Below are 25,259 nucleotides of genomic sequence, written 5' to 3' on the forward strand. Positions count from 1 at the left end.
CCAGAGTGTTTTACGGAACGTCCTCGGGACCAGCTGTGAGCGCAGCCGTCCTCCCAGAACCGGCCACAAGCCTGGAGCGATCGCTTTTCCTGCTCGGACAGGCTCAGCCCAGCCAAGCCCAGAGTCCCCTTGGGGCCAGCCCCTTCTGGACCAGAAGTCAGCCCTCAGACCCAAGGACACTCGGGGTGCTGGTTTCCACCCCTCTGCTCCTCTCCTCAGCCTCTAAGGCCCCCCGGGACCCACAAACCCAGGCAAGCTGAGCCCCTTTCTCACCCACTAGCCCAACAGGAGGATGAGGGGCATGGGGGAGGCTGGGAAGAGGCCAGGGTGCTGGGAAGATGCCCAAAGGCATGAGGATGTTCCATGAGAACATTTGGCTGTGTCGGCCTGGTGTCCATCGTAGCTCAGCGGGGCCGACGGAAGATCAGTTGGTTCTGCTAAGAGGTTGCCGGCCCGCCTTCTCCCCAGAGCGTACCACGCCTCCAGCCAGCAAGCCTCTGGGGCCGTTATTTTCTGGAATTCTCGGCTTTGACGTCGGGTTCCTTGCTGAGGCTGGAGGGCCCGCCGGCTCGCAGAGACCGCACACCTCGTGCAGCGGGGAGTGTGCTTCCCACGTCCGACGGGCCTCGCGCGGCCCCCTCCACGGGGGGTTCCCACTCGGGCCCTCGTCGTGCCCGGGCCGGTACCCCTCAACTCAGGACAGTCCCGGTACTGCGGGACCCGCGGAAGGGATTCCAGCTGGCCAGTCCTCAGCCTCGGTTCTCGTGGCGATCCCAGGCCCGCTCTTGGCCTGCTGTCCCCGGGCTGCTTCTGTCCCCGACTGAGCCGGGGCTTCCCGTGCGGCCTCGCGTGACGCGGTGTGTCCCCGCCGTGAGTAAGCAGCTACCGTGGCGACAGCGGGCGTCTGTGGATCCGTAGACCTCCTCATGCCCGAGTCACCGTCGAACCTTCTACTCGGCCGGGGAGGAGAGGGACACGTTGCCACGACATGAGTGGACTTGGAGGGCGTTATGCTGAGTGACATGGCAGCCGAGGACAAATCCTGCGTGACCTCACCTGCGTGCGGAATCCAACAAAACCCAACCAAGCCAGCCGAAAACCCAGGCTCTTAGACACGGGGAGCAGATTGGTGGCTGTCGGGGGCAGGGGGTGGAGGGTGAGCCAAACGGGCGAGGCGGGTCAAAAGGTACAAACTTCCAGCTTTAAAATAAGTGGGTCCCGGGGGCGCCGTGGACAGCGTGGTGACGGTTGTTAATGATACCGTACTGCAAGTTTCGGTTTTGAGAGGGTCAGGCTTGGAAGGCCCCGTTTGCGACTGTGTGGGGACAGCTGCGAACTAGACTGTGTGTACGTCATCTTGCGGTGCGCCAGGATGTCATGCCCCACGCCTGAGGCTAACCTTACACGGCAGTTATGGCTCCAGTAAAACAACCCCCCCACCTCGGTCTCCCAGGCTCTCGGAAGACCAAGCCGTCGTGCCGCTCACCTTGGTGGAGAAAAGCCATCCGTCCTCGCTTCGGAGCAGAGCTGGGTCTCCACCAGCCTCAAAGATGGTGTTTACACTGAAGTTTGAGCTCCTGTTCCAACTCTTACAACTATGTGCTCCTCACAGATATATATGATTTTTAAATGTTAGGCGCTTCCTGGACCCGATGAGAAAGATCTTTCAGGGGCGCCCATGGCTCAGGAAGACAGAAAACAGCTTCGAAGACAGCAGGAGGGAATCTGCCCAGGAAAGAGCCGTTTCCCTCTCCTGTGCAGAACTGTCTGCCCTGCGTGGCCTGGAGCCAGCCTCTCCTTGCTTGAACCGTGGTTCTGCTCTGGCAGCCTCCTGAGGTCTAGCGACCCGTTCTCAGAATAAAGATTTTATATAAATACAGTTTGATATAATTTTATATAAATAGGATACGGAGTATTATAAAGAAAAGTACACTGAGATTCAAGCAGTAAACATTTTTAAAATTTTTGATTTAGAAGTAGGCACTGAGGCCCCCTTCAAGGTACTCAGGGCGGGGTACACTGCTTTGGCCCTGCAGGTGCCTCCCTGCCCTCATAAACCAGGGGTCCATTCCCCTCCTGAATTGTCAGTGGCCAGTATTTAGTTGCACTTTGACTCCTCTCCAACCCCTGCCCCGCGCCTGACAATTGCTGGCCCGTGCCACGTGCGAAGGAGAACCCAAGTGACCGATGAGAAACTCAGGAAAAGTAACATTGGAAGGTCGGCCTGCATGATGCAGCCACCTGTGACTCCTGCATTATTGCCCCCCCCCCCCGGCATCCCTGGGATGGGCTGTGAATCAGCCTCATTCTTCATTCCGGGCTTGTACACCGCACAAGCAGGAAAATCATCTTTGTAATTTAGCTTAACGGGAAGAGTCCCAGACCCCTCCCAGCAACCGTTCTGCTTCTCTCTGTCTTGGGATTTTTCTGGGAGGCTCGGGCCCCCTCCATGCTCAGGCCCTGCCATCTGGCCAGGCCAGTGGGCTCTCTGGGACGTGCAGCTCCTGGTCTGCTCCCTTGCGGTCCCAGCACTTGGCCTCACTGGGCCCTGGAGGCAGCACGGCTCCCCTCACTTCCGCTGCACTTGATTGACAGGGGTCCTGGAATCAAGGTGTGGGTGGATCTCCAAAGGCCTGGAGGACCTGAGAAGTCAGTCTACTCTGCCTTGAAGGTATCTTTCTCTCAGAGTCACGTAGTAATCGCTACAGACTGAATGCTCGTATCCTCCCCACAGTCTTAGGCTGAAGACCTATCCCCCGTGTGATGGCATTTGGAGGTGGGGCGTTGGGGTGGTGATTAGGTCAGAAGGGAGGTGCCCTCATGAATGGGATTTCTGCCATTGAAAAAGAGACACCAGACACCTCCCTTGTCCCTTCCACCCTGTGAGGACACGGTGAAAAGGTAGCCACGTATGAACCAGGAAGCAGGACCTCAGCTGACACCGAGTGCCCGCACCTTGAGCTTGGACTTCCAGCCTCCAGAACCATGAGAAAGAAATGTTTGCTGCTTAAGCCACTGAGTCTACGGTACTTGTTAGGGCAGCTTTAAGGGACTGAGGCGTAAATTCTCTCTCATATATTCACAAAACACACAGAAGCCCACAGACTTTGAGGAAAGTGCACGGGCCTTCAGCTCAGCAGACACACACCCTGCGTCCTTGAACTTGGTTGAGGGACACGGTACGGGGGAGAGTGTGGGGGTTCAGGTACTTCAGGAAGCAGAGGCCAATGTGGGATGAGCCTGCAGAGATTTATTTACTGGGGGAAATGTCCGTGGAGGATAAACGTGGAGGGAGCGGCAGGCGAGGCGCACCCTCGCACGTGATGCCGGCTGCTCGCCGTGGAAGGCAAGGGGGGAGGAGACTTGGGTAGAAAGAGCTTGGGCACCACTCTGAGTCGGTCCTGGTCAGGCCGGTGGAAGCTGCTAGAGTGAAAGTTGCCCACTAGAAGCCAGGGAGTGAGGGTGCTGTGGCTTTGGCCCGAGCTCTGTGGTGGGTCTGCAGGTGTAGCAGGTGGAGAGGGTCACTGCCCGCACCCCCGACCCCCACCAGCAGCACTTTCTCTTCCACGGGCGTCTCGACAGCTGTCCCCTGATTGTCTTCTCCGGGGGAAGTGAAGGGTTCTCGCAGCTGCTTGCCTGCCTGGTCCACAGGCTCTATCTGCATATACTCCAGATCTTCTAGAATTGCTTAAAAATATGCAATGGTGCCTGTTTGCATACAGTCGAGTTGCAACTCTTCAATAAAGCACCAAGGCCAATCGGGGCCTGGCCTTCTCCCTGTTCTCTCGACAACAGAATCCAGAGGTGTGGTCCACATTTCAGGTGTGGTCTTTACCACATACTGTTCCAGGTGAACGTGACCGTGTTTGTTCTGCGATGAGCACATCCTGCTCTTTATCTCCCCACGACCGCGTCTGGGCTCCCGTGGGTCCTGTCACGCACTGGGGGGTGTGTGCTCCTACGATTAGGAAGGTATTACTTCAAGGCCCGGCACACGTCCTCTCCTCTGAGGCCTCCGAGCACCGAGGACAGCACGAGCTCCCCCCCTCCACTGAGATCCGCTCCCAGTGCAGGCTGGATCACGCCGCCTACGGCTGTTAGCTCACCAAGGCCCACCTTTGTCCCCATGTTTCTCCTACTTTGACAGCCATTAGAGAGGTGTCTGTTCCCATGGGCACTGATGACAGAGCTGCATTTGGAAGAAACAATCTCATCTGTCTTCATAGAATCTACACAGTGGCAGGAAACCATTTGGTCCACATTTCCTGGCACTCGGTCTATGCCAGGTGTCGGGGGGGCAGTCATGTCACAGGCCCCAACTTGTATGATTCTTCTTGCCAACATTCATCGCTCACGCTTGCACCCCTGACACGACCCTTGATTTGAAGTTACAGGAAGTGGATCAAACTCATAAACTTTTGATTAATTTCATCTTTTTCCCAAAGGTGAGAGCAGGCAATGGATTAGCAAGCTACATTTATTTTGAATATAACAGGTTTCATTATCTGGGGTCTGTGATCATTTTAGAATTTGGAAACAACAAAGTTCATTACCACAAGCCAGTCCTAACTTTAAGAAGTAACCAGAGGGGACACCAGGGTGGTGCAGTGAGTTAAGTGTCCGACTCTTGGTTTCGGTTCAGGTCCTGATCTCAGGGTCGTGAGATCGAGCCCTACATCAGGCTCCACACGCCGTGGGGAGTCTGTTTGAGATTCCCTCTTCCTCTCCCTCTGCCCCTCCTGCTCTCTAAAGTCTTTAAAAAAAAAACCAAAAAACAGAGAAGGTCCAAATTCCACTTGTAAAATCATTTTATTGGTATAAATATACATATGAATAAAATACCTTAGCCTGTAATGTAAGTGAATATTTGTGAAATGTCTTAAAAAGAGTAGTGTTTTGATTTTTTACAGGTGTCAAAGTATTCTTCCTTCAAATCATACATTAAAAGCTAATATGCAGACAGAAATTAAAGGCCTTCAAAAATCACGAATATTCATAAAACCTCATTCCAATCAACTATGTACATTAGCCTGGGCACATGGTAGCGTCAGCGGAGGGCCTCTCTCACTCTGTTCTTCACTGTGCTTACTGGTGGTCCTGCAAAGGTCACCGACCGAATTTAAATGTATAATTCCACATCAGGAAGGAAGAAGTTCCCCATGGGAGAACGTAAAAACCATAGCCGAGATCTAATATATATAATTTATACAAATTATTTATTAGTGTGCTCTGCTAATGTGCTTACAAGGTGCAGTTGCAGACCTCAAGAATAAACCGCTCTATCGAGTGCAGATCTGACACGGGTACACTCAGCGGTGCCCCACGGTCAGCCAGTGGTGTTACTTGTGTGACTTATGTGTCCAGTCCTTTGTTTACCTCCCAAAACTCATCTTGCAGGGCAAACTGTAGCTGCCTCAGAGAAAATTCAAGTAGGACCCACGGATAATCGCTGGCATTCCCTGAAGACATATGAAGGAATGCTTCCAACTCAAATGCCAGGGGTGGGGAGAAGACCAAACAACTGTGTTTGGATTCCACCCCCAAAACGGGTCTGTTTCTGTTTTTAAAAAATAAGTAAAGAAAAAAGGAGAAAGAAAAGAAAAAAGCACCAGGAGAAGAGTGTCGGAAGTAGGAAGAGGTGTCGCCCTTGATTCCTCTCTAATGGCTAACAGAGCACCCTGTGCTGTCTGCCCGGGGACCTTTACACAAAAATAAACTCTTTCTCTGCTTCTTCCCCAGAGTCGCTGGACTTGCTGCCTTGGTGGCCATCTTTACCGGAGGACCATTGCTTTTGCTCTTGATACTCCTGGGCCTGCTGGCCCCAGCTTCTCCTTGAAACTGAAACAGAAAGGGAAGGATGTCATTATAGTTGATGAACAAGGTACAGTCAACGGCCTGACCAATAACGGGGCGAGATGCAGGGGCCCCGAGAGGCGGGAGGGCTCGGGAGGAACGTACGTAGAAACAACTCACCAACTACGTGTAGAGACTCAAGACAAAAATTAAGAACAAACCAACAGAAACAGAAACAAATTAAAACAAGAAAACACAAAAACCCCAGTCCATGAGAGGGCAAACCTCTCATAGCTGTGGTTGAGAATCAGGGGGTGAGGATGGGGGAAGGGAGAGGGCCCCTCCGACCCCTCACGCCCCTTGTGTGGCCAAGAGAACAGGACAGACGGAGCCTGGTGGAGGCACGGCCAGACAGATGTCCCACTTGATGCCTTCTGCCACCATCTAGAGTTGGCTGCCTCTGCTTTGGGGCCAGGACACGAGGAAGGGCCCAGCAACCGTGGTCAGACCTTTCTGAGTCTCAGCAAACCATGGTCTTACTCTCTAGGAAACGAACAGTTTAAATATTACCACCCATGGTAGAGTCAATCCTTTTGGAACTAGCCTCTGGGGAAAAGAAGTGCCAGGATGGCTGCCTGCTGTGATCACATATAAACATGAAGGACCCCTGCGACTTGACAAAGTGGAGTAATTGCCCGAACTGAACGTCTGGTACGTGTCAAGTTCCTTCACACTCGGCTCTATGATTGCTACTCCTCACAGCTGCCCTGGAAGGCAAGTTTTGTAAACTTGGAATCCGGATTTAAACCGGTTCTCACTCTTGGGGCGCCTGGGTGGCTCAGTCAGTTGAGCATCTGACTCTTGGTTTTGGCTCAGGTCATGATCTCAGGGTCGTGAGATCGAACCCCACATCAGGCTCTGTGCTCAGCACGGAGTCTGCTGGAGATTCTCTCTCCCTCTGCCCCTCCCGCTGTTCGCGTGCGCTCTCTCTAAAATAAATAAAATCTTAAAAAAATAAAATGAACACAATCTCTCTCTTCTTCAAAGACTCTGTTCTTTACAACTAGACCAGAGCTTCACTGGTACCATATACGTCAAGGCCATTAAGGATTATTACATATTACTCATCAATCCTATAGTGTAAACACCACTTAAGCTAAAAATACCAACCCCCCACTTTGCACGGCTTTGAAGAAGAGAAAAGCTACCTCACTACTCAGAAGTTCAAATGATCCAACCAGGGACACAGGCCTGGAGAGATAGAGATTCATCTGGGGCTTCTCATCGGCCTGATCATGTTAAAACTCATCTTGCCAGGAACTAGCTGTTTCAATGCTGAACCCACTAAAGGGTGTTTCAGGAAGTAAACGCTCCTGAAACCTAATAGTCAAAAGACAAACATGAGAAAGTACTTCCCTTCCGATCTGGTTGTCAGAGCCAGACTCTGAGCTCTAGACAATAAAAATTTTAATTTTGTTAATTACATTAAATTGAAATTATCTAGTTTTCTGAAAAGGATAAGCATTTCAATCTCATCATAAAAACAAGTAATTTTTTTTTAAATATTTTATTTTGAGAGAGAGAGAGCACACAACCAGGGGGAGGGGCAGAGGAAGAGGGAGCAGCAGAGTCCCCGCTGAGCAGGGAGCCCGATGTGGGACTCAACCCCACCACCCATGAGATCATGACCTGAGCTGAAGGCAGATGCTTAAATGACTGAGCCACCCAGGCGTCCCCAAAGTAAGTAATTAAAAAAAAATTTGACCTCTTTTTACCCAAAACTTTTGAGCAAATTCTCAGATGGAAAAGTGATGAATAAATATCACAACTGATTTTATTTTTTAGCTTAAATCATGTAAAAAAAATAAATGTCCTTTGAAAGTTGTCAACACATCAGGTTTGGGGGAAAAAGGCAAAATAGGTTTCTATATATAGCTTGTCCTTTATCACGCAACCAATCCGACAGTAATACACAGTCAGCCCTCCGAGTTCTCAGCTTCTGCCTGAGCTATGTGAACGGGAGGGAGCAGAGCGGATTTCTAATGTCCTCGTCTCAAAGACACTCGGCAATAATCTGACCTCAAAATAGAGCATTACTAGGAAATCTTGCTAGAAAATTCTGTTCATTCCCTTTAAAAACCAAAATGAGTTGTTTCTGTGTATCAAGTGACTCAAAGATAAATTTCCAACAGTACAGGTTCAAAAGAAGAAATAAACATGGTGATATATTGCCTATTTGTCTTCAAAGCAAACATATTTGCTCTAATTCTTAGATTCAAACCTTTTCATCCCTCCCAGTATTTTAGCTTCCGCAAAACCCCAGGCCTAATTCATGTTCTGTGACATCAGAGTACTGTCTGAAAATGGAGACATTCATGCCATCAATAATCTTTATGTCACAGGTACAAACAGCAACATGGGGGCGCCTGGGTGGCGCAGTCGTTAAGCGTCTGCCTTCGGCTCAGGGCGTGATCCCAGCATTCTGGGATCGAGCCCCACATCAGGCTCCTCCACTGGGAGCCTGCTTCTTCCTCTCCCGCTCCCCCTACTTGTGTTCCCTCTCTCACTGGCTGTCGCTCTCTGTCAAATAAATAAAATAAAAAATCTTAAAAAAAAAAAACCAGCAACATGGACCAAGGTCACTGGGGTGCAGCTAACTGAAATTCAGAGAGATCCCACATAGGAATCTTCCTGCAGAAAGCAGACTGTCCTTCAATGTCCTTCAGTCCACATCCAAGGGACACTGGTTCTGAGTCCTCCGGGCTGGGGTGCGGGGGTGGGGGTGTGTGGGGGTGTGGGGAACAGAAGGGGATGTGGCGAGGATACAGCAGATGTCAGTAAGTTAACAGGCTGGGTTTCAGGTTGCCAGACATGCAGGCGCCGATTTTAATTCGTCCAGCATAGTCCCTGCGAGGAATACCATGGTCTTTCCGGAGGCCCGACAAAACAGTTCACTAAGGCAGTGACACTATTTAAAAATTCATTCTAGGGCCGCCTGGGTGGCTCAGTCCGTGAAGCGTCTGCCTTCGGCTCAGGTCTGACCTCGGGGTCCTGGGATGGAGCCCCACGTCGGGCTCCCTGCTCTGCTCTCCCTCTGCCCCTCCCTCCACTCGTGCTCTCTCTCGAATAAATAAAAAATCTTTAAAAAATTCATTCTAAAAATAGTCCCTTTCTTTGCCTAAACTCTAACACTTGTGAAAGTGATCATGAGACCAGCCGGCATTTCCTTGGTGTTGTAGGGAGGCCGCTGAGCGGACAGGAGACCGAAGCAGGTGAGACCAGGGAACTGGAAGCAGACAAGCAGCCAGTGCGCTCGCTCTCCCAGCCTCCGCCTTCTCATCAGCCCAGATCACTGGTGCAAACAACTTCGTAGGGGGAATGTTCTTTGTCAAGTTTTCCAGTCCTTAGGCACCACCTATTTGATTACATATAATTAGGACACTACTTACAATTACACTGAAGTAGGGTTGGTCAAGCTCCCGCTGACGGAGGGTCCAAATAAGACTATGTCGGCTCGAAACTTAAAACTCTAGAAGTTATCTTAAAATATTTATAAAATCCAGCCTTGTTTACTAATTCAGATGGACCTTCTCATAGGCAGCCTGATTTAATGCTTGACTTTATGCAGGATTAAAAAAAAAATAAGACCGCTTTACTCCACTTGTTCAACGCAAGTATCCGTCCAGTTAACGTGCTGGGGCATCTCTATACGTGTGTCCGTACACGTGTTTACTGCCATTCCACGTACCGTCAAAATTATAAAAAATACTTGTGTAAGTGAACAGGTAATTTATCCAACACAAACACTCCGTGTACACCCACCGCCCGTCTCCAGCGCTAGTGACTGGGGCAGAGAGGCTCGAACATGAAAGCTATCAATCTTGGAGAGGATTTGACTCTGCATATACACACACACACATACACACACACGCAAATATATATACACACACACACGTGCTAACGTTAAAGCTTCCAAAATGTGCAGATAAATTCAGAATTAGAGATGCATTTGAAAATTGGAGCTTTTCTCCATTTTAAGCTCCACGGACATTCATATTTCCCAGGAAGAAAACATGATGATGTTAAAAATAATATCCAGTAGCCGGCCCTGATTTTTTTTTATTCCTTTCTGGTAAGAGCCAAAACTGCCGACCAACTGTTAAATTTCTTTTGGAGAACTCATAGGGGTAGTAGAACCCAGATCTGGTGGGGGAAAAAAAAAAGGTAAAACAGAGCACCGGCTTACAGACCATAAACCCTAGCCAGGTATTGGTTGGCTCCAGGCTGGACTATGGCAGAAGCAGGAGACACAGACAAGGAATCTCAGAATAGGACGGCCTGGACCCACAGGACACGTCACAGTACATACAAAGCCAAAACCAACTATTTTCTTCAGGAAAACAGGACACACTCTAATGAAAACATCACAGCTTATCATTAAACGCAAGACAGGAAAGGACGTGAAATTCAAAAGTGACAGAGATTTCCAGTAAAAGAAAGTGAGCATTGTACCTGTCAAGTCAATACTAAAATAGCCACATAATTACAACAGTAGTCATGGTACAACGATGCAGCCTGCTTTGAGAACAATAGCCTCTGTTTGTTACACGGTTACTTGATTTAGGAAAGCGAGAAACTGTTGAAGCATAAAGGAAGCTGCTCATGACAGATTTGAAGGAAGGCACACAGCACGGTGGCGGTGTAACAGCACTGCTCCGCCAGACGTCACCTGTTAACCAGGAGCTGACTATTCAGAAAGCAGACTGCTTTGCGGGTCTCAAGGGTGAAGTCAGGCAAGTGCAGGAGTTGGCACTAACAAAACAACATTAAAATCTTTGACAAAAAATGACTTTAATTGAAGCTCCCATAAAAACTACTTTTTTTTTTGGTTCCCATCTATATTTCAAGAAATTGAGGCAGAACAGCAAATACAAGATGGTCCTGTTGACTCCATCAAACTTGGGTGCAGCCCACCACGGCGAGGATCGTAAGCCAATAGCGGCCATGGGAAAATCTGCGAGAGGCACAGAATTCCTTGCCTTTCTATGATTTGGCTTATTCCTGTCGTCAGCCTCCTTTTACTCTCTCTCAAAGCCTTCCTGCAGGGTCAGGGTGGTCCTGGGGGTGGTCTCTGTGTGTTGTGCCCAGTGTTTTCAGGGGCTTCTCAGAAGCAGGGACACTGCCTGGCATCAAGGTGCTTTGTTAATACTCAAGTGAGAGAAGTCAACTGATACAATAGTTCAAATGCAAATTTTCAAAATCTAGAAACATCTATGTAACCTTATCAAACGAGGCAATATAGAGACAGAGCTCCTGATTTACTCTGCCTCTTTTCAGAAAACGAATGTCTTAGGTGTTCATTTATATAATTTTTCTATTGTTTGAAGATAATAGATTTTCTTGAAAATATCCAAGAAAATCTCTTACAGAGAGAAGAGTTATTGTAAGCATGTGTCTACAAGCAAGTCTACCACACAGGAAATCCATGGGGATTTGCGCGAGTATGTGTGTGTTCCAATAAAACTTTATGTACAAAAACAATGGGCCATAGTGGTTTTTTTTTTTTTTTTTTTTTTTAATTATAGGGTCAAACATAGGATTCCGCAGTAGTGTCCGTGTAGTCACTGGTATTTTTTAAAATTTTTAATTGGAGTATAGTTGACATATTAGTTTCAGGAAATCCTCTAAAAGCTTCGTTAGGGGCAGGTGCTACCTGGCCCAAACAGAATGTTTGCATGTGCCCTATGCTGTGGGGTGCGTCCTTAACTCCATCCGGTCCGCTCCATCATCTAGCTAGCGCGTGCCGGTCACCAGGCAAGTCAGAGCACAGGGCTCATCCAATGGCGTTGGCCAAGAAACCTGGCTCCAAAGGTTGTTGCTCGTGGGGGGACCAGTAGATGCTTTTTTTGTTGTTGTGTGGTTTTTAAGCCTCTGTCAAGGGAAGTCCCCACTGGAGGCATCGTACGTAAGTCAGTGGGTTGTCAGGCTGTAAGGTGGGTCATGGGACGTATACTATCAGTAACGAAGTGCTGCAGTTTGAGAATGGTTTCTCCTTTTGCAATAAAGAAGAGTTATGCCTATAATGAGATCACCCCATTGACTTGGTATCCGGGGTGCTTTCTTAGAAGGCCATGAAGGGCTGGGGCTAGAGTTAGAATGCTGGGCCATGCACTTCATGACTAGGGGTCTAAACACACTCACACGTTAACCCCCGCTAGAGTCTTACAGAAAGACAGGTGCCCTGTTTCAAGGGAAAAGGTACTTCAAAGGAATCTCACCTATCAGGATATTTTATATTCTTTTCTTTTAGGCTACGAAGACTCCCTTTCAAAGATTTTTCACGGCAAATTTTTAAAAAGTGATCAGCTAGCGAGAGCATCCATATTGAGTCACAGAAAAGACATTTCCTCTCTGAATCAGCTACACTTGTTCTAACATTTCCCACTGGAGATTAAAGCCGATTTGAAATCTGTCTCCTTTTTTGTCTCCTGGGACTATCTTCAGCTGAGCAGAACCCTCCAGAGCTTACGACAGGAGCCCAAGAGCGACTGCTGTAAAGTTGAATAAACTGTTCTCACAGGTTGAAAAGTTAATTGGTACTTTGTCTCACTAAAGGGTCATCAAACGTCCAATGAAGCTCATGGGTGTGGTGTGCGGGCTGCAGGTAATGCTGGCTTTTTATCGATCCCTTCCTGAAAGGGCGTAAGGTAAGGGGTTAGGCCAGTACTCTGGAAAGGTAGAAAGTGTGTTACTCCCAGAATTTCTGACCCGATCCCAATTAAAATCTAACAGAAGAATAGAGAGATCAAGAGAAAAGGAGGCACGACCCCAGATACAAAAATAAACCTACATGATCACGAAAATTTGAAAGGACAAGTTACCCTACTCCAAAGTAACTTGATCCTCCTCCTAAGAGTTTTCCTAAGAGTTTCTAATTTTAGATTTTTAAGTCCATCCTTTTTGCCCCAGAGAGAAGGACCATCCTGTTGCCATTTAGGAAAAAATAAAAAAGTAAAAAATAAAAGCAGTTGTATGAATAATCCCTGAGCCGGTCCCGGGATAGAAGTTACTCAGTTCAAGTTTGTTTTTGTTAGTGCCAGTTCGTAAGCTTTGGGGCAGTGAGGGGTGATAACCGAAGGCTCTAACCATTTGTTGGCTGTGACTTCCTGTGCCCAATTGCATTCACTTCCTCTTCCGCAATGGTGGGGTACAGTTTTGAAGATCTTTTCCCTCCACTGGAAGGCTTGTCACTGTCATGATCTGAATGTCTTTTGTAATAATCTCCTCTTTGCACTACTGAGGAAAAGGGACTCATTTTACCCTTTGTATTAGCAAATGCATCACCGTGTTGACATTAATATTAAAGAATGTTAATATGAAAATTAAATATCAGAGAACCCACCCCACTTAGGATTTCAGGAACCTGCAGTGCTGGGCCTGCACACATACACCACCACCTACAGAGTTCAACAGCCAACATCATGGGAATGTGCTGCACAATGAGGTGAGCGCCGAGGCTGCCCCCAAAGGGCGCTAACAAAGGGCCCCTGTGTTACCACTTCTGATTCCAGGATGGATTAATGAAAATCACATTCACTATGGAATAATCCAGAAGAATCATAGCAATTTACCTGTTTCAGAAATTAGTTGGGCACGCTAGTCCAAAGGGAGGCACGGAACAAGGAAATGAAGTAACCAGCATGAATAATGCACAAGAAAATAGGAACGAGCACATCAGGAACATTTTTAAAGAAAAAGACCGGGCTCACGAGTGGCTCACATTCCTGGGCCAGCAGAGCCGGTGAGCCGATAAAGAAACTGAAGTCGGACTCTTTCCACCGTGGGCGTCTGCGTGCTCTTCTCGGATTGCACGTATGTTTTCAGTCCAATTTCAACACCCAGCGACACCATGAGAATGATCTCTGTGGTTAACTTACTATGGATCCCAGGGGAAAACTCTCCAGTCCCCACCTAGAGAGATGGGGGCATCATCATCCGTGTTTGCTCTCAAGGCGGAGCGAGGAAAGGCGTCAGATACCCCCCCCCCCAGAGCTCTGAAACGTCTGAGGAGCAGGGAAGTTCCTCCGGAAAGAGCGCGTGACTTTGCCAAAGCCGCTAAGGGCACGTCAGCATTCACCCGCTCGAACTCGAGGCGCCATGGTTCCCGTGCTTAGCTCGGGAGGCTGGCGGGTTACTTGAGGCCTTGTTTTAATCGTACGGGCATCTAGAACACATCGCTTTTCATACACGTGAGGCAATTTTCAAAACTTCCTTACAAGTAAGGATGTAAAGTTGGCAGTTGCAGAAAGAAGGGGAAACGAGGGTAGAGTGGGGGAGGAGCTGCCAGGGACGCTCGCTGGCCCGTCAGTCTGACTGGGCTCGTGTTCCTTCTACACCGAGCCTTCCAAGGGCTGTGGCTGTAACACCAAAGCCTGTATTTCTTCCTTCCAAGTAAAGTGACTATGGGCACCAGCTACCTTTCATGGCTTTAGCTGCTCTCTTTGACATGAGTGTTTTATCAGCTTTGGTCAAAACCCTACCTTCTCTTATCTAGAGCCAATAGGTGAGTGAAGCTTGTACCCACCAAATGCATCTGCAGAACGGAGAGGAGAAAGCAGGAAGTGTTATTTTTGTTGTTGTTATCTTCTTTATTATTATTCTCCCAAGTCACAAAGACAGTACTCAGAAATTTCTATGAACTTCGACACAAGACTACCATTAATAAAAGGAAACAGGCCAGTGGAGGAAGATGTCAGAGCCTGCAAGGTCAAGGAATTCTAAAGCATCAGACATCTAAAATAAAACAGAGCAGCCCCAAACGATAATGAGAGCCATCTGGGCATGGGTAATGACTCGTGTGGCTCTGGAATTTCTTTATAGGTGGGGCTTAGAGATGGCAATTATATTACTCTTTATGAAGGACAGAACCCAAAAGTCAATCGCGTATTTAACAGAATGAGGGAGGTGGGGGGCAGAGGAACGGTGGGTTGCTGAAGCCACCCCAAACACACCTCACCTCCACTGACACTCTTCCTCTGATTCTGGGAGATGGCAGCCAAGTCCAGGATTATCTTGCTCTGCTCCTAACCCAGCAAATCAGAAGCAGCCAACTGGGCACAATGCTTCCCTGAAAGTCCGTGCAGGTGCCACGCTGGTGAGGATAAGGAATGCTTGACCTCATGATCGAGCACGCGGAAGGAGCTCGCAGGTCTCTCGGGCCTGCGGGGACTGCTCGTGACGCTTTACAGCAGCGGTCCTTTACAACCGCGCCAAGCTCTTCTGGGAACTAACGGGACCTAGGGGCCTCTGAGTAGCACCAGATGACTCACGAAGTATTTAAGGCACCCCTTACCTGCCGGGAGCCGGCGCAGGAGCACCTAGTGATTACAAAGAAGTTAAACCTTGGGTTGGGGTGTCCGGTATGTTTTCACTCTTTGGGTATGGTCCTTTGTTAAGATCCAGTGTCACCACTAATGCCGAATCAAGTTTCTGAATGAGGAAACTGCTCTGGTTCCAAAAGTTTAGTCCAAGCGATGCTGACTTAAACTCTAAGGTACTGGCTGAGTCCAAGATTAATTCCTTTCTCTTGAAACAACTCTCCTTGGAGAAAGTGAATGTAGAGGAAACATTTCTTACCTTCCTGGGAAAATGTCCTGGGACTGGGCTGGGGGCTACTCTGGCCATCTCTCTCCTTGTCCGATGGAACTTTCTTCAGCACGGGCGGAAGAAGAGCGATTTTAGAGGAGCCAGGGCTGGATGGAGAGTCTGGGATGTCCTCTAGGGAGACACAAACTTGTGAATCCAACTGTTCCACAAACTGGATTCCGAAAACATAAGCCAGACTAATCTTTCAATATGAATGGCCAATAATTTTTTAAAGCGTCACAGAATTTTTCTGGCCAAAACATAAGTTTTGTATTCCTGCAAGTAACATCTACAAACAATAGGGGGGAAAATAATTAGAACTTATGAAAGGTTAAAATCTCTAACATTCACAGATAGATGTGAATTTACCTTGCAGACACAGAATTTCAATGAGCTGCTATTTGAAAATTACACTTTAAGTGACCTCAACGTTCCTCCTGCTCAGACACAGAGGCTGTTGGATGGTCCCCCAATACGTGGTATTTATAACCCCCTGCCTCTGCCTGCTGCCGAATCCAGGAAAGTGGTCACAGAATACATACAAACATATACACGCACGGACGTGGGTGTGCATACACACACTGAGACCACGAAGAATAACTTGGAATCACGGACTTTTAGAACTAGAAGGACTTTGGTGATTACTGTACAAGTGAAGAGATTCATAGCTGACCTGCTGAAGGAAAATGACAAAATTGCTAGGATGTGAACTGCAGTCTCTTAATTCTAAAGGCTGTGCTATTTCATTCTAACTGAAAGGATTTCCTGAATGGTGCTCCTTCCTCTGCTCTGTGGTCCGCAAGGTTGTCTGAACTTGGCGCGCGCGTGTGTGTGTTTGCGTACGAAGAAGACAATTTTTGGTCAGGTTCTCCTTAGCCGTCTACTTCCGATTCAACTCTCCTACATGCTTCGCTAAATGAGCAGGGTATAAAAGACTTTCCCTGCTTGCAATCTCTCAGAGCTGCGGAGAGGAGATGAGAGGACGGATCTGAAAGCGCCTGGCTGAATTCTCAAGTGCTATAAAAACAAATGTAGTCTTGATACACTAAGTGCTAAGAAACGAATGAGCACATGTAACAAATAAATTGAAAACAGAAGCTCCTTGAGACGGAACACTGGGAATCCAGCTAATGTGACATTCAGAATTCCCAACTGAGGAGCCAACGTACTCGACAAGCTAGGTCCATTTTGTAAGAGCCCTTCCCTCACTGCAGACTGGAGATACACCTTGTTGATGAAAACACCAGCCTACTTTTGAGTAGTCATTTAAAAAAATTCTTGTAATTATTATTGTTTGCCTTCATTCTCCCCACTCTTTCTATTATGAAGATATTTTGTGTGCACCAAGGAATGTTCTGCGTTTCCCATCATAACAAACTTCGGTCTGTAAAAAGGTTTGAGCAGAATTAGGAAGTTCTAGGTGACCTGCTTCAAGGGTTGGCTGCCTGAGGTGACGCAAGGGTCCCTCTGTGGCTCTACTTTGAAGACTGGGCATTGGGTTTCTTGAGGGACCAATGGGCTACGAAGATCAGCGAGCATTAACCAGATGGCCACTTGGTGAACAAAAGACACGTCTGAGGGAAATTGGGAAAGACCCACAGTGGAATGAGTTTGGGCACGTGCGACACTGCCTTTTTTCTCATTCTACCCAATCCTCTGAGTGTGGATGAATGCCTACGATGAGCTGCATGTCTTGCTTTCTAGGTCACATGCCCACAGGGAGGAGGCTGGTGGGAGTAGTCACCCTACAGCTGGGCATGTCCTAGGGTCTGGCTCCTGCTCACCAGCTGTGGGACCTGTCAAACTGTGTCTCTGGGCCTCACTTCCCGCACCTGTGGTGGGGACATTCGGAGTGTATCCACATAAAGTACTTAGAACAGGGTCTGGCACAGGGTGAAGCATTCGGATTTGAAGCAATGATGGTGACGAGCATAATCTGACTATATACACCTCTATGCCTATTTGCCTAATTATTATGGCGGAGTAAAGTGAAGAGGTGATATGGGGTTCACTACATTACCCATGCTACTTTTGTATTGTTCGGAAATTCTTATGACAGACCATTGGGAAAGAAAAACGAAAAAAAAGCCTGATAGGGAAGAGCAGTTACAGGAGAGAAAAAGGCAGAGTCTAATCCATTTCTAATATTTTTAAGTTTCTTCTATCAGTAGATTTTCTAAACAAGAGTCAGCAATGTCTTCTGGAAAGAGCCAAACAGTAAATACCTTGGGCTTTGCAGGCCAAATGGCCTCTGTCACAACAACTCCGCTCTGCCACGTTAGCGCAAAAGCCGCCGGAGACAGTGTGGATTCAGACGGCCTGGCTACATGCCGCTAACGTTTCATTTACAGAAACAGGCCCATACTTTGCCAAGCCCTGTTCTAAACCCTACTATCTCACGGACTATGGGGCAAAAAGAGAGGAACTTACACTCTCCCTCTTTGTGGCCCCCATCCTTAACGTACGGCCTTCTGAAGGGTTTGTAGACCCCCGAGACTGTTCTCGGAAAGCTCAGTGATGCCCTGCGCGTGGGCCAACACGACACAAGGCTGTCTTCTCGTCTGGCCCTCTCACCTGTGGCCTGAATGCAGGGACAGTCTCTGAGGCCCTAGGCCCCGGTGTTGAATAAAGAAACTCCTCAGCCTTTGTCCCTGTCGAAACTGCTGGCAGGTTTCTCTGAGCCCTCCTACAGACCCTCTGTGCCCATGTTCACCAGCACCCGCTGGAACCGTGGGTGGAGTCCCGACCCAGCCAGCCCCGGAAGCCACCTGACCGGGGGTCACCCCTGCCCAGCAGAACCCTTACCAGGCCGCGAGGTGGTTCTCGGTTTCTGCGGGATGGTGGGCCGCGCTGCCAGGCTGGGTTTGGGGGACTGCAGGAGGGGCTTCGGGCTGGTCGGGGTGCTGGAGGTGCTCCGCGACCTGGAGCCCGTGTCTGCCTTGGGCTCCGCTTTGGCATTCTTCTCAGGTGTTCCCACACCGAAGCGGCTCTCCACGACACCCGGGTGCAGCTTAGGCACTGCCGTGAAAATGGGGACAAAGAGCACACTTTACTTTAAAACACAAAGGTGAATGAAACAATCATTTGAAGCCGGTGGAGGTCTGGTATAAACTGTTACAACCATTTCTTGTCCTCTCTCATCACAGATATTGCAGAACTGAAGCACGTTGCTCTTGGATGCTTCTGGAATCACAACACGCTGGCAGAAGACCACTCGCGACTACTCCACCCGTCAAGTTCAAGCGTGTCTGTGTCCACGCTCACGGACGGAGGGCACGCGGTGCTGAATGCACTGGAAGCACCCAGATCTTTCTCAGATCTGGCATGAGGTGCAGCTACAGGGACAGCCAACCGTAGGCGCCTCGGGTCTGGACAGTCGTCAGCAGGTGGGGGTCTGGCCACTGGTCCCCAGTGAGCAGAGCTACGCTGACATCCATAACCTCCCATTTAGAACCGTGAACGGCTTCAGCGATGTCATCCCGTGTCCCAGCCCTGCTGGTTAAACACGAGCTACATTCCAACTCTTACTGCATGAAGATATTCAAGCTCAACACAGGACTTTCACACAGCACAGCGAGGTTTCTGACACCCAGTTTGTAAGTTACTCTTCAGTTCCCATCAAACGTGTCTTACTCTTACTACACCCGAAAAGTCCAAGGGACAGAGGAGAGTGGATATTCATGCTGAAAGGAAAGAACATTCTTTCATATCAAAAAATGGGCCCCCTTCCACCTACCGTGTGTGGCTTATTTTGAACATCAGCCATGAGCCTGCCTCCCCCTACTCCTCAGATGCCCACAGTTGGGGAATTCTCCTCAAAGACAGTTCTTCCCTTTGGGAAACTGGAAAAGGTGCCCTGTCCAGGCACACAGCTAGCGGGGTGAGAGGCACGGCCCAGGTGGAGGGGCGTGGCCGTCCGATGAAAGCTGACAGCACACGGTACAGGGCCCCATTCTCCCCTCCCATTCTAATCTTTCTTCTTTCAATCATGTGTGACTCCTGGAACCAGACGGGAAGTGTTTTCCTTAGGGGGTGATGGTCTTACCTGCCCCACCTCCATCCAGCCGTTCTGTGCTGCCCAAGGCCGGGCTGGAGGAATCCTGAGAGATGGCATCATTCCCAAGCTTCTGAAAAATTCAAGCACACAACCCCGGGAAGGTGCATATTTATTCAAGATGTAAGAAAAAGACTGAAGTGGAACATAAATGACAACAAATCATGGCCCCTTTGCTGCTCTCACACCGACGGTGTCCCACCTCTCTGTCTCCCTGAGCCTCCCCCTGAACAAAGCTGTGACGAGCAGCTTCTGTTCTGCGTTCACGGTCTGGGGTCCAGGGTGTGGCCAGTTCCTTAGAACGCTCCCCTTGGTGACAGGTGCGTGGGCTCAGAGGAAGCCAGTGGGCTTGGGGACAGCTCCTGTTTCCTGTGGGGGGGTCTTTCGGTTTTTGTTGCTGTTTTGTGGAAGCCTACACAGGTTCGGCAGCCCCTGATGCTCCAAACCGCAGGGCACAGACGCTCCGTACGTAGATGGGACGCTCTCTCCGAGCTGAGTTCCCAAAATCAAATTTTAAAAACAGTGGAAACCTTCTCAACGTCAATGTACAAGATAGGGGAAAGGGGGCCTATAACAGGCAGGGCCTTCCCTGTCACCGAGGCAGAACCACAGGACACAAATCTGTTGTTTACGAGGCAATGGATAAACAGAATTAATTTTAAAGAATTAATTTTAAAAAACCCAATGCAGGCTCAGCCTGGGTGTAGCCGCTGGCAGCCCCCAGCTTCCCACTGTTTTTGATGCTGTAGGAGGGCTTACGTGAAACTCAGGTGAGAGCCGCCTCATCTGCCGCATGTACCAATCAGCTGGCCCGACACTCGCCCGGGGCGCCGATTCCCCGCAGGGCACCCACCCCGCTACCAGAGCCCCAGCCCGGCTCCCTCAGCACGACTGCGGAGGCTCCGCTGTGGGAGGCGGCTGCGCAGGTCTCTGCGAAGGAATGCGCACCGGGTTCCACAGCTGGAATGGGCACATTGTTTGGCGTCACTGAGGAAAAGGGATCCCGAAGAAAGGGAGCCCCGCGCCAGCGCTGCAGGAGCGCCCTCCGAGTCCACGGGGAAGACCGGCCGCAAAGTCCCCGCCCGGACCAGCAGGGGGCGCCTGAGCCCTGGACCAGACCGGCCAAAGGCGGGGCCTAACCAGCGCCCCGCCCAGCATCTCGTGGCCTCGGGAAGGCAGGGCCACGTGCACCTGTGCTCAGACACAGAGGAGAAGGTGGGCTATATTTAAACACGGCCAGGACGAGGCCGCGGCATGCAAGGCGCCAGCGCACAAATGTAAGGGGACACTGGCTCTCAGGTGTGTGAGCGCCGGGCTGGCTCCTAAGAGCCAGTGCCCCCTCACACCTGGCACCCTCGGCGCCTCGCTTGCCAGCATTTAAAATATAAGCCGAGGGGGTGTGTTTTCTTTTTCCTTCCCGGCTTTCTGAGGTACTTAATGGGTATCAAAAACGTCCTTGTTACTCGCCTTTGTTAACAAACGGGAAGTGCCATGTGTCCCCTTTCACGGTTTTTTCCCTTTAAATACATGTATGAAATGTGACTAGTGTAAAGAAAATTATTCAAGAGAACAGTGAAGACCATAAATTTTATCAATAGTATATTGACCAGTGGTGCTTATGCTGCTTTTATAAAAAATGTGGTCATTTTAGGGAAAATATTTACACTAATTTTGTCTTTAAGAGAGGAGCTCATGAGGGAGGGGAGGGACGGCAGGGGCAGGCAGAGAATCGCAAGCAGGCTCCGCGCACAGCACAGAGCCAGACCGAGGGGGGGGGGATCAATCCCATGACCCTGAGATCGTGACCCGAGCCAAAATGAAGAGTCAGAGGCTTAACCGACTGAGCCACCCAAGTGTCCCTCCTTATGCTAATTTTTGAAAACCTTTCCTATTATTTTATTATTCTGAGACTACCCTGAGCGGTTTGAATTTTCAATACAGGCATCTCATTTTATTGCACTTTGCAGACAGTTTTTGTTTTTACAAGTTGAAGGTTTGTGGCATCACTGCGCTGAGCACGTCTGTCAGCACCATTGTCCCACAGCATCTGCTCACTTCATGTCCCTGTGTCACATTTTGGTAATTCTTACAATATTTCAAACTTTCTTCATCATTGCTCTATTTGTTACGGTGATCTGTGGTCAGTGACGTTACTACTGTAACTGTTTGGGGTGCCAGGAACTGCGCCCATAGAAGGCATGAACTTCATCGATAAATGTGGTTCACGTTCTGACTGCTCCACCAACTGGCTGCTCCCCCATCTCTCTCCCTCTCCTCACGTGTCCTTATTCCCTGAGACACAACAATATTGAAATGGGGCCAAGTAATAACCCACAACGGCCTCTAAGGGTTCAAGTGAAGGAAGAGTTACACATCTCCCTTTAACTCAAAAGCTAGAAATGAGTAAGCTTCATGAGGAAGGCATGTCAAAAGCCAGGTCTTTTGTGCCAAACCGTCACTCAAGTGGTGAATGCAGTGAAAAGTTCTGGAAGGAAATTGAAAGTGTTATTCCAGTGAACACAGGAATGATAAGAAAGTTTAACAGCCTTATTGCTGATATGGAGGAAGATTGAGTGGTCTGGACAGAAGATCAACTCAGCCACAACGACCCTTAAGCCAAAGCCTCATCCAGAGCAAGGCCCTAACTCTTCAATTCCATGAAGGCTGAGGGAGGTGAGGAAGCTGCAGAAGGAAAGTCTGACAGTAGTGGAGGGTAGGTCATGAGGTTGGAGCAGCTCCAGCGCAGGAAAATGCAAGGTGAAGCGGCAGGTGCTGATGGAGAAGCTGCAGCAAGCTCTCCAGAAGATCGAGCCGAGAGCATTAATGAAGGTGGCTACACCAGAAAACAGATGATCGGTGTAGACGAACAGCCTTCTGTTGGAAAAAGATGCCACGTAGGACTTTCCCAGCTAGAAAGGAGAAGTCAATGCCTGCCTTCAAAGCTTCAAAGGACAGGCTGACTCTTGTTAGGGGCTAATGCAGCTGGTTTGTAGTTGAAGCCAATGCTCAGTCCTCATTCCAAAAATCCCAGGGCCCTTAAGAACGGCGCTAGATCTACTCTGCCTGTGCTCTGTAAATGGATGACCAAGAGCGCCTGAATGACAGCACGTCCATTTATAACACGGTTTACTGAATATTTTAGGTCCACTCTTGAGATCTACTGCTCAGAATAAAGATTCCTTTCAAAAACAAAACATTACTGCTCATTGACAATGCACCTGGTCACCCAAGAGCACGTTGTGGTTTGTTGTTTTCACGCCTGCTGACACAACATGCATTCTGCAGCCCATGGATCAAGGAGCCATTTCAACTCTTGAGTCTTATTATGTAAGAAATTCATTTTGTAAGGCTAACGCTCCCATAGACAGCGCTTCCTTGGATGGATCTGGGAAAGTCAACTGAAAACCTTCTGGAAAGGATTCAACATTCTAGATGCCATTCAGAACATTCGTGATTCATGGGAAGACATCAAAACATAAACATGAACGGACTTTGGAAGAAGTTGACTCCAACCCTCACGGATGACTTGGAGGGGTTCAAGACTCCGTGGAGGAAGTCACTGCAGACATGGTGGGAATAACAGAACAGGAATGAGAAGTGGAGCTTGAAGATAGGACTGCCTGGCTGCCATCTCATGACCAAGCCTGATGAATGAGGAGGTGCTGCTTACGGAGGAGTGAAGCCAGTGGCTTCTTGAGATGGAATCTACTCCTGGGGAAGATGGGGTGAAGATTACCGGAATGACAGTGATTTAGATAACATAAACTTAGTTGATAAAGCAGCAGCAGGATTTGAGAAGATTCCCTCCAATTTGAAAGAAGCTCTGTTGTGGGTAAAATGCTATCAAACAGCACTGCACGCTACAGAGCAATCACTTGTGAAAGGGAGAGTCAGTCAATGTTTGCAAACTTCATTGTTGTCTTATTTTAAGCAATTGCCACAGCCCGCCCCACTTTCAAGCCACCACCGCCCTCACAGGTCAGCAGCCATCGACACGGGGGCAAGACCCTCCACCAGCAAACGCAGATGATCGTTAGTTTTATCAATAAAATATTTTAAAATTATAAGGTATGTACATTTGTACATTGTTTTTTTAGACAATGCCAGTTGCACACTTAAGAGACTACAGTATGGTGTAAACAATTTTCTATGTACTGGGAAACCTCCAAATTCATTTGATTCGCTTTATTGCGATATTTGCTTTATTGTGTTGGTCTGGAATCGAACCCCCAGTATCTCGGGGGTCCACTAAGGATTTGTTATGATTTTTATGATTGATGTTGTTTTAAGTAGACACAAGATGGCGCTAGGAACTCATTACTATTGGCCTTGAACAACCAAGACCTAACCATAGGAATTTTGTCTCTCCAAACCAATTTAAGTATCCAATCCAAAGCACATGGAAAACACCCTCTAGTACTTCCCATCTTTCTACCAAAAGCAGCTGTTCATCAGTGAAAACAGTGATAAAATAAACAGCTCGTTAGTGAAAACAGCACATTCATTGTTGTAAGAAATTCTATAAAATGCACTGAAATTTAAACATTTCCTTGGGCGTCTGGCTCACCAATGATGTGGTCACGGTGTTTATTCAGAATTCTGACCAGGGAAGTAGCAGAATACAGTTACATGGTCCCCCCTCTGTACCCTCCTCAATGAGTAAGTTAGGAGAGATCTGTCCTGAGGAAATTGCTGGATGACTACGGTGCTGGTGGGTGAACTATGGTGAACAGTTGTAAAGTCATGTGGGATGCAGGATTTAATGAAAAAATAATCAGTTGGTAAGTCATATAAAACAGCCCTCTACACCCTGGTCTATAAAAAACTTTACTAGTAACTTTCTAAAAATCAAGGGTTCATTGGGGTGACTTGTTTTATTCTGATACTTCCAATAAAACAGATGTGCAATTTTCCTTTCTTTGGGAAAATGAAAGAGAGCTCAGATTCATGTGCAAAACCCAAACCTGGGTTAACATGGGTATGCTGATCTTAGAAATCACAATAAAGCTATAATCTTTCAAGGAGCTGCAGGAAAAAGGAGAGGTAATGGAAGAAAAAGACCACAATGTCTACTTTAAAAGATGTTTGAAGGATAAATGATAATATTAAGTCAGATTTTGGGGGGACTTGGCAATTTTGAAACGATCAAGTTTTTCTTCATAGCAATCCACAACCTATCTCAATGATTAAGTATTCAATTAATTCTAACAGAACACCTTGACTATTTTTCCTTTTGACTTTCAAATCTGGATTACAGGAAGGAATGTTTAGGTTTGGAAAAATGGAATTATGAAAAAACTGAAAAGCAAATCTACTTTTATATCATTAGAATCTGGTGTCAATATTTTTAAGTAATCTCTACACCTGACATGGGGCTCGAACTCACAACCCTGAAATCAAGAGTCGCTCACTCTACTGACTGAGCCAGCCAGGCACCCCACAGTTTCAGTACTTTTATTTGCCTCAGTCAGTTCTGTTTCTGGTCCCGCTCAGGTCTCATTCTGGATTCAACAGACTGGTCCTCTCCCCGGCTTTGAGCATTTCCCGGCGACCATGGTCCCAGGCTCCTGACTCGCACAGGAAGCACCTCGGCGGGTGGGGACTCTCAGCCAACGACTTACCTTCAAACACTGGGACCGAAGAGTGGGCCCTCACGCCGGGGGGCAAACATGGCCATGCCTTTGTTGTCTGTGCTCTGGGTTCTTTCGGAAAAAGGCTTTTGGTTTTGGATTTTTATTTAACCGAACAGGCCACCTCTGTACCTCTC

General features: G+C 48.4%; 1 protein-coding gene across 3 annotated transcripts in view; it reads right to left on the reverse strand.

Annotated features, from left to right (window-relative positions):
- Positions 1-5,197: 5,197 nt before the first annotated feature.
- The window catches only part of CARMIL1 (capping protein regulator and myosin 1 linker 1), a 303,770-nt gene continuing 283,708 nt past the window's right edge, over positions 5,198-25,259 (reverse strand). The window contains exons 34-38 of one of the 3 annotated variants that reach the window (XM_040644902.1): positions 19,484-19,565; positions 18,244-18,456; positions 15,430-15,570; positions 12,940-13,086; positions 5,198-5,838 (exon numbers count right to left, since the gene is read on the reverse strand). In XM_040644902.1, coding sequence (XP_040500836.1) covers positions 5,702-5,838; positions 12,940-13,086; positions 15,430-15,570; positions 18,244-18,456; positions 19,484-19,565 — 720 coding nt within the window. In that variant the 3' untranslated portion in view covers positions 5,198-5,701. Of the gene's footprint in view, positions 5,839-12,939; positions 13,090-15,429; positions 15,571-18,243; positions 18,457-19,483; positions 19,566-25,259 lie in introns of all 3 variants that reach the window. The other 2 variants (XM_040644900.1, XM_040644903.1) reach the window with 2 other exon arrangements.

Source organism: Ursus maritimus, unplaced genomic scaffold, assembly GCF_017311325.1.
Source record: "Ursus maritimus isolate PB19 unplaced genomic scaffold, ASM1731132v1 scaffold_30, whole genome shotgun sequence".
Classification (NCBI taxonomy): Eukaryota; Metazoa; Chordata; class Mammalia; order Carnivora; family Ursidae; genus Ursus; species Ursus maritimus.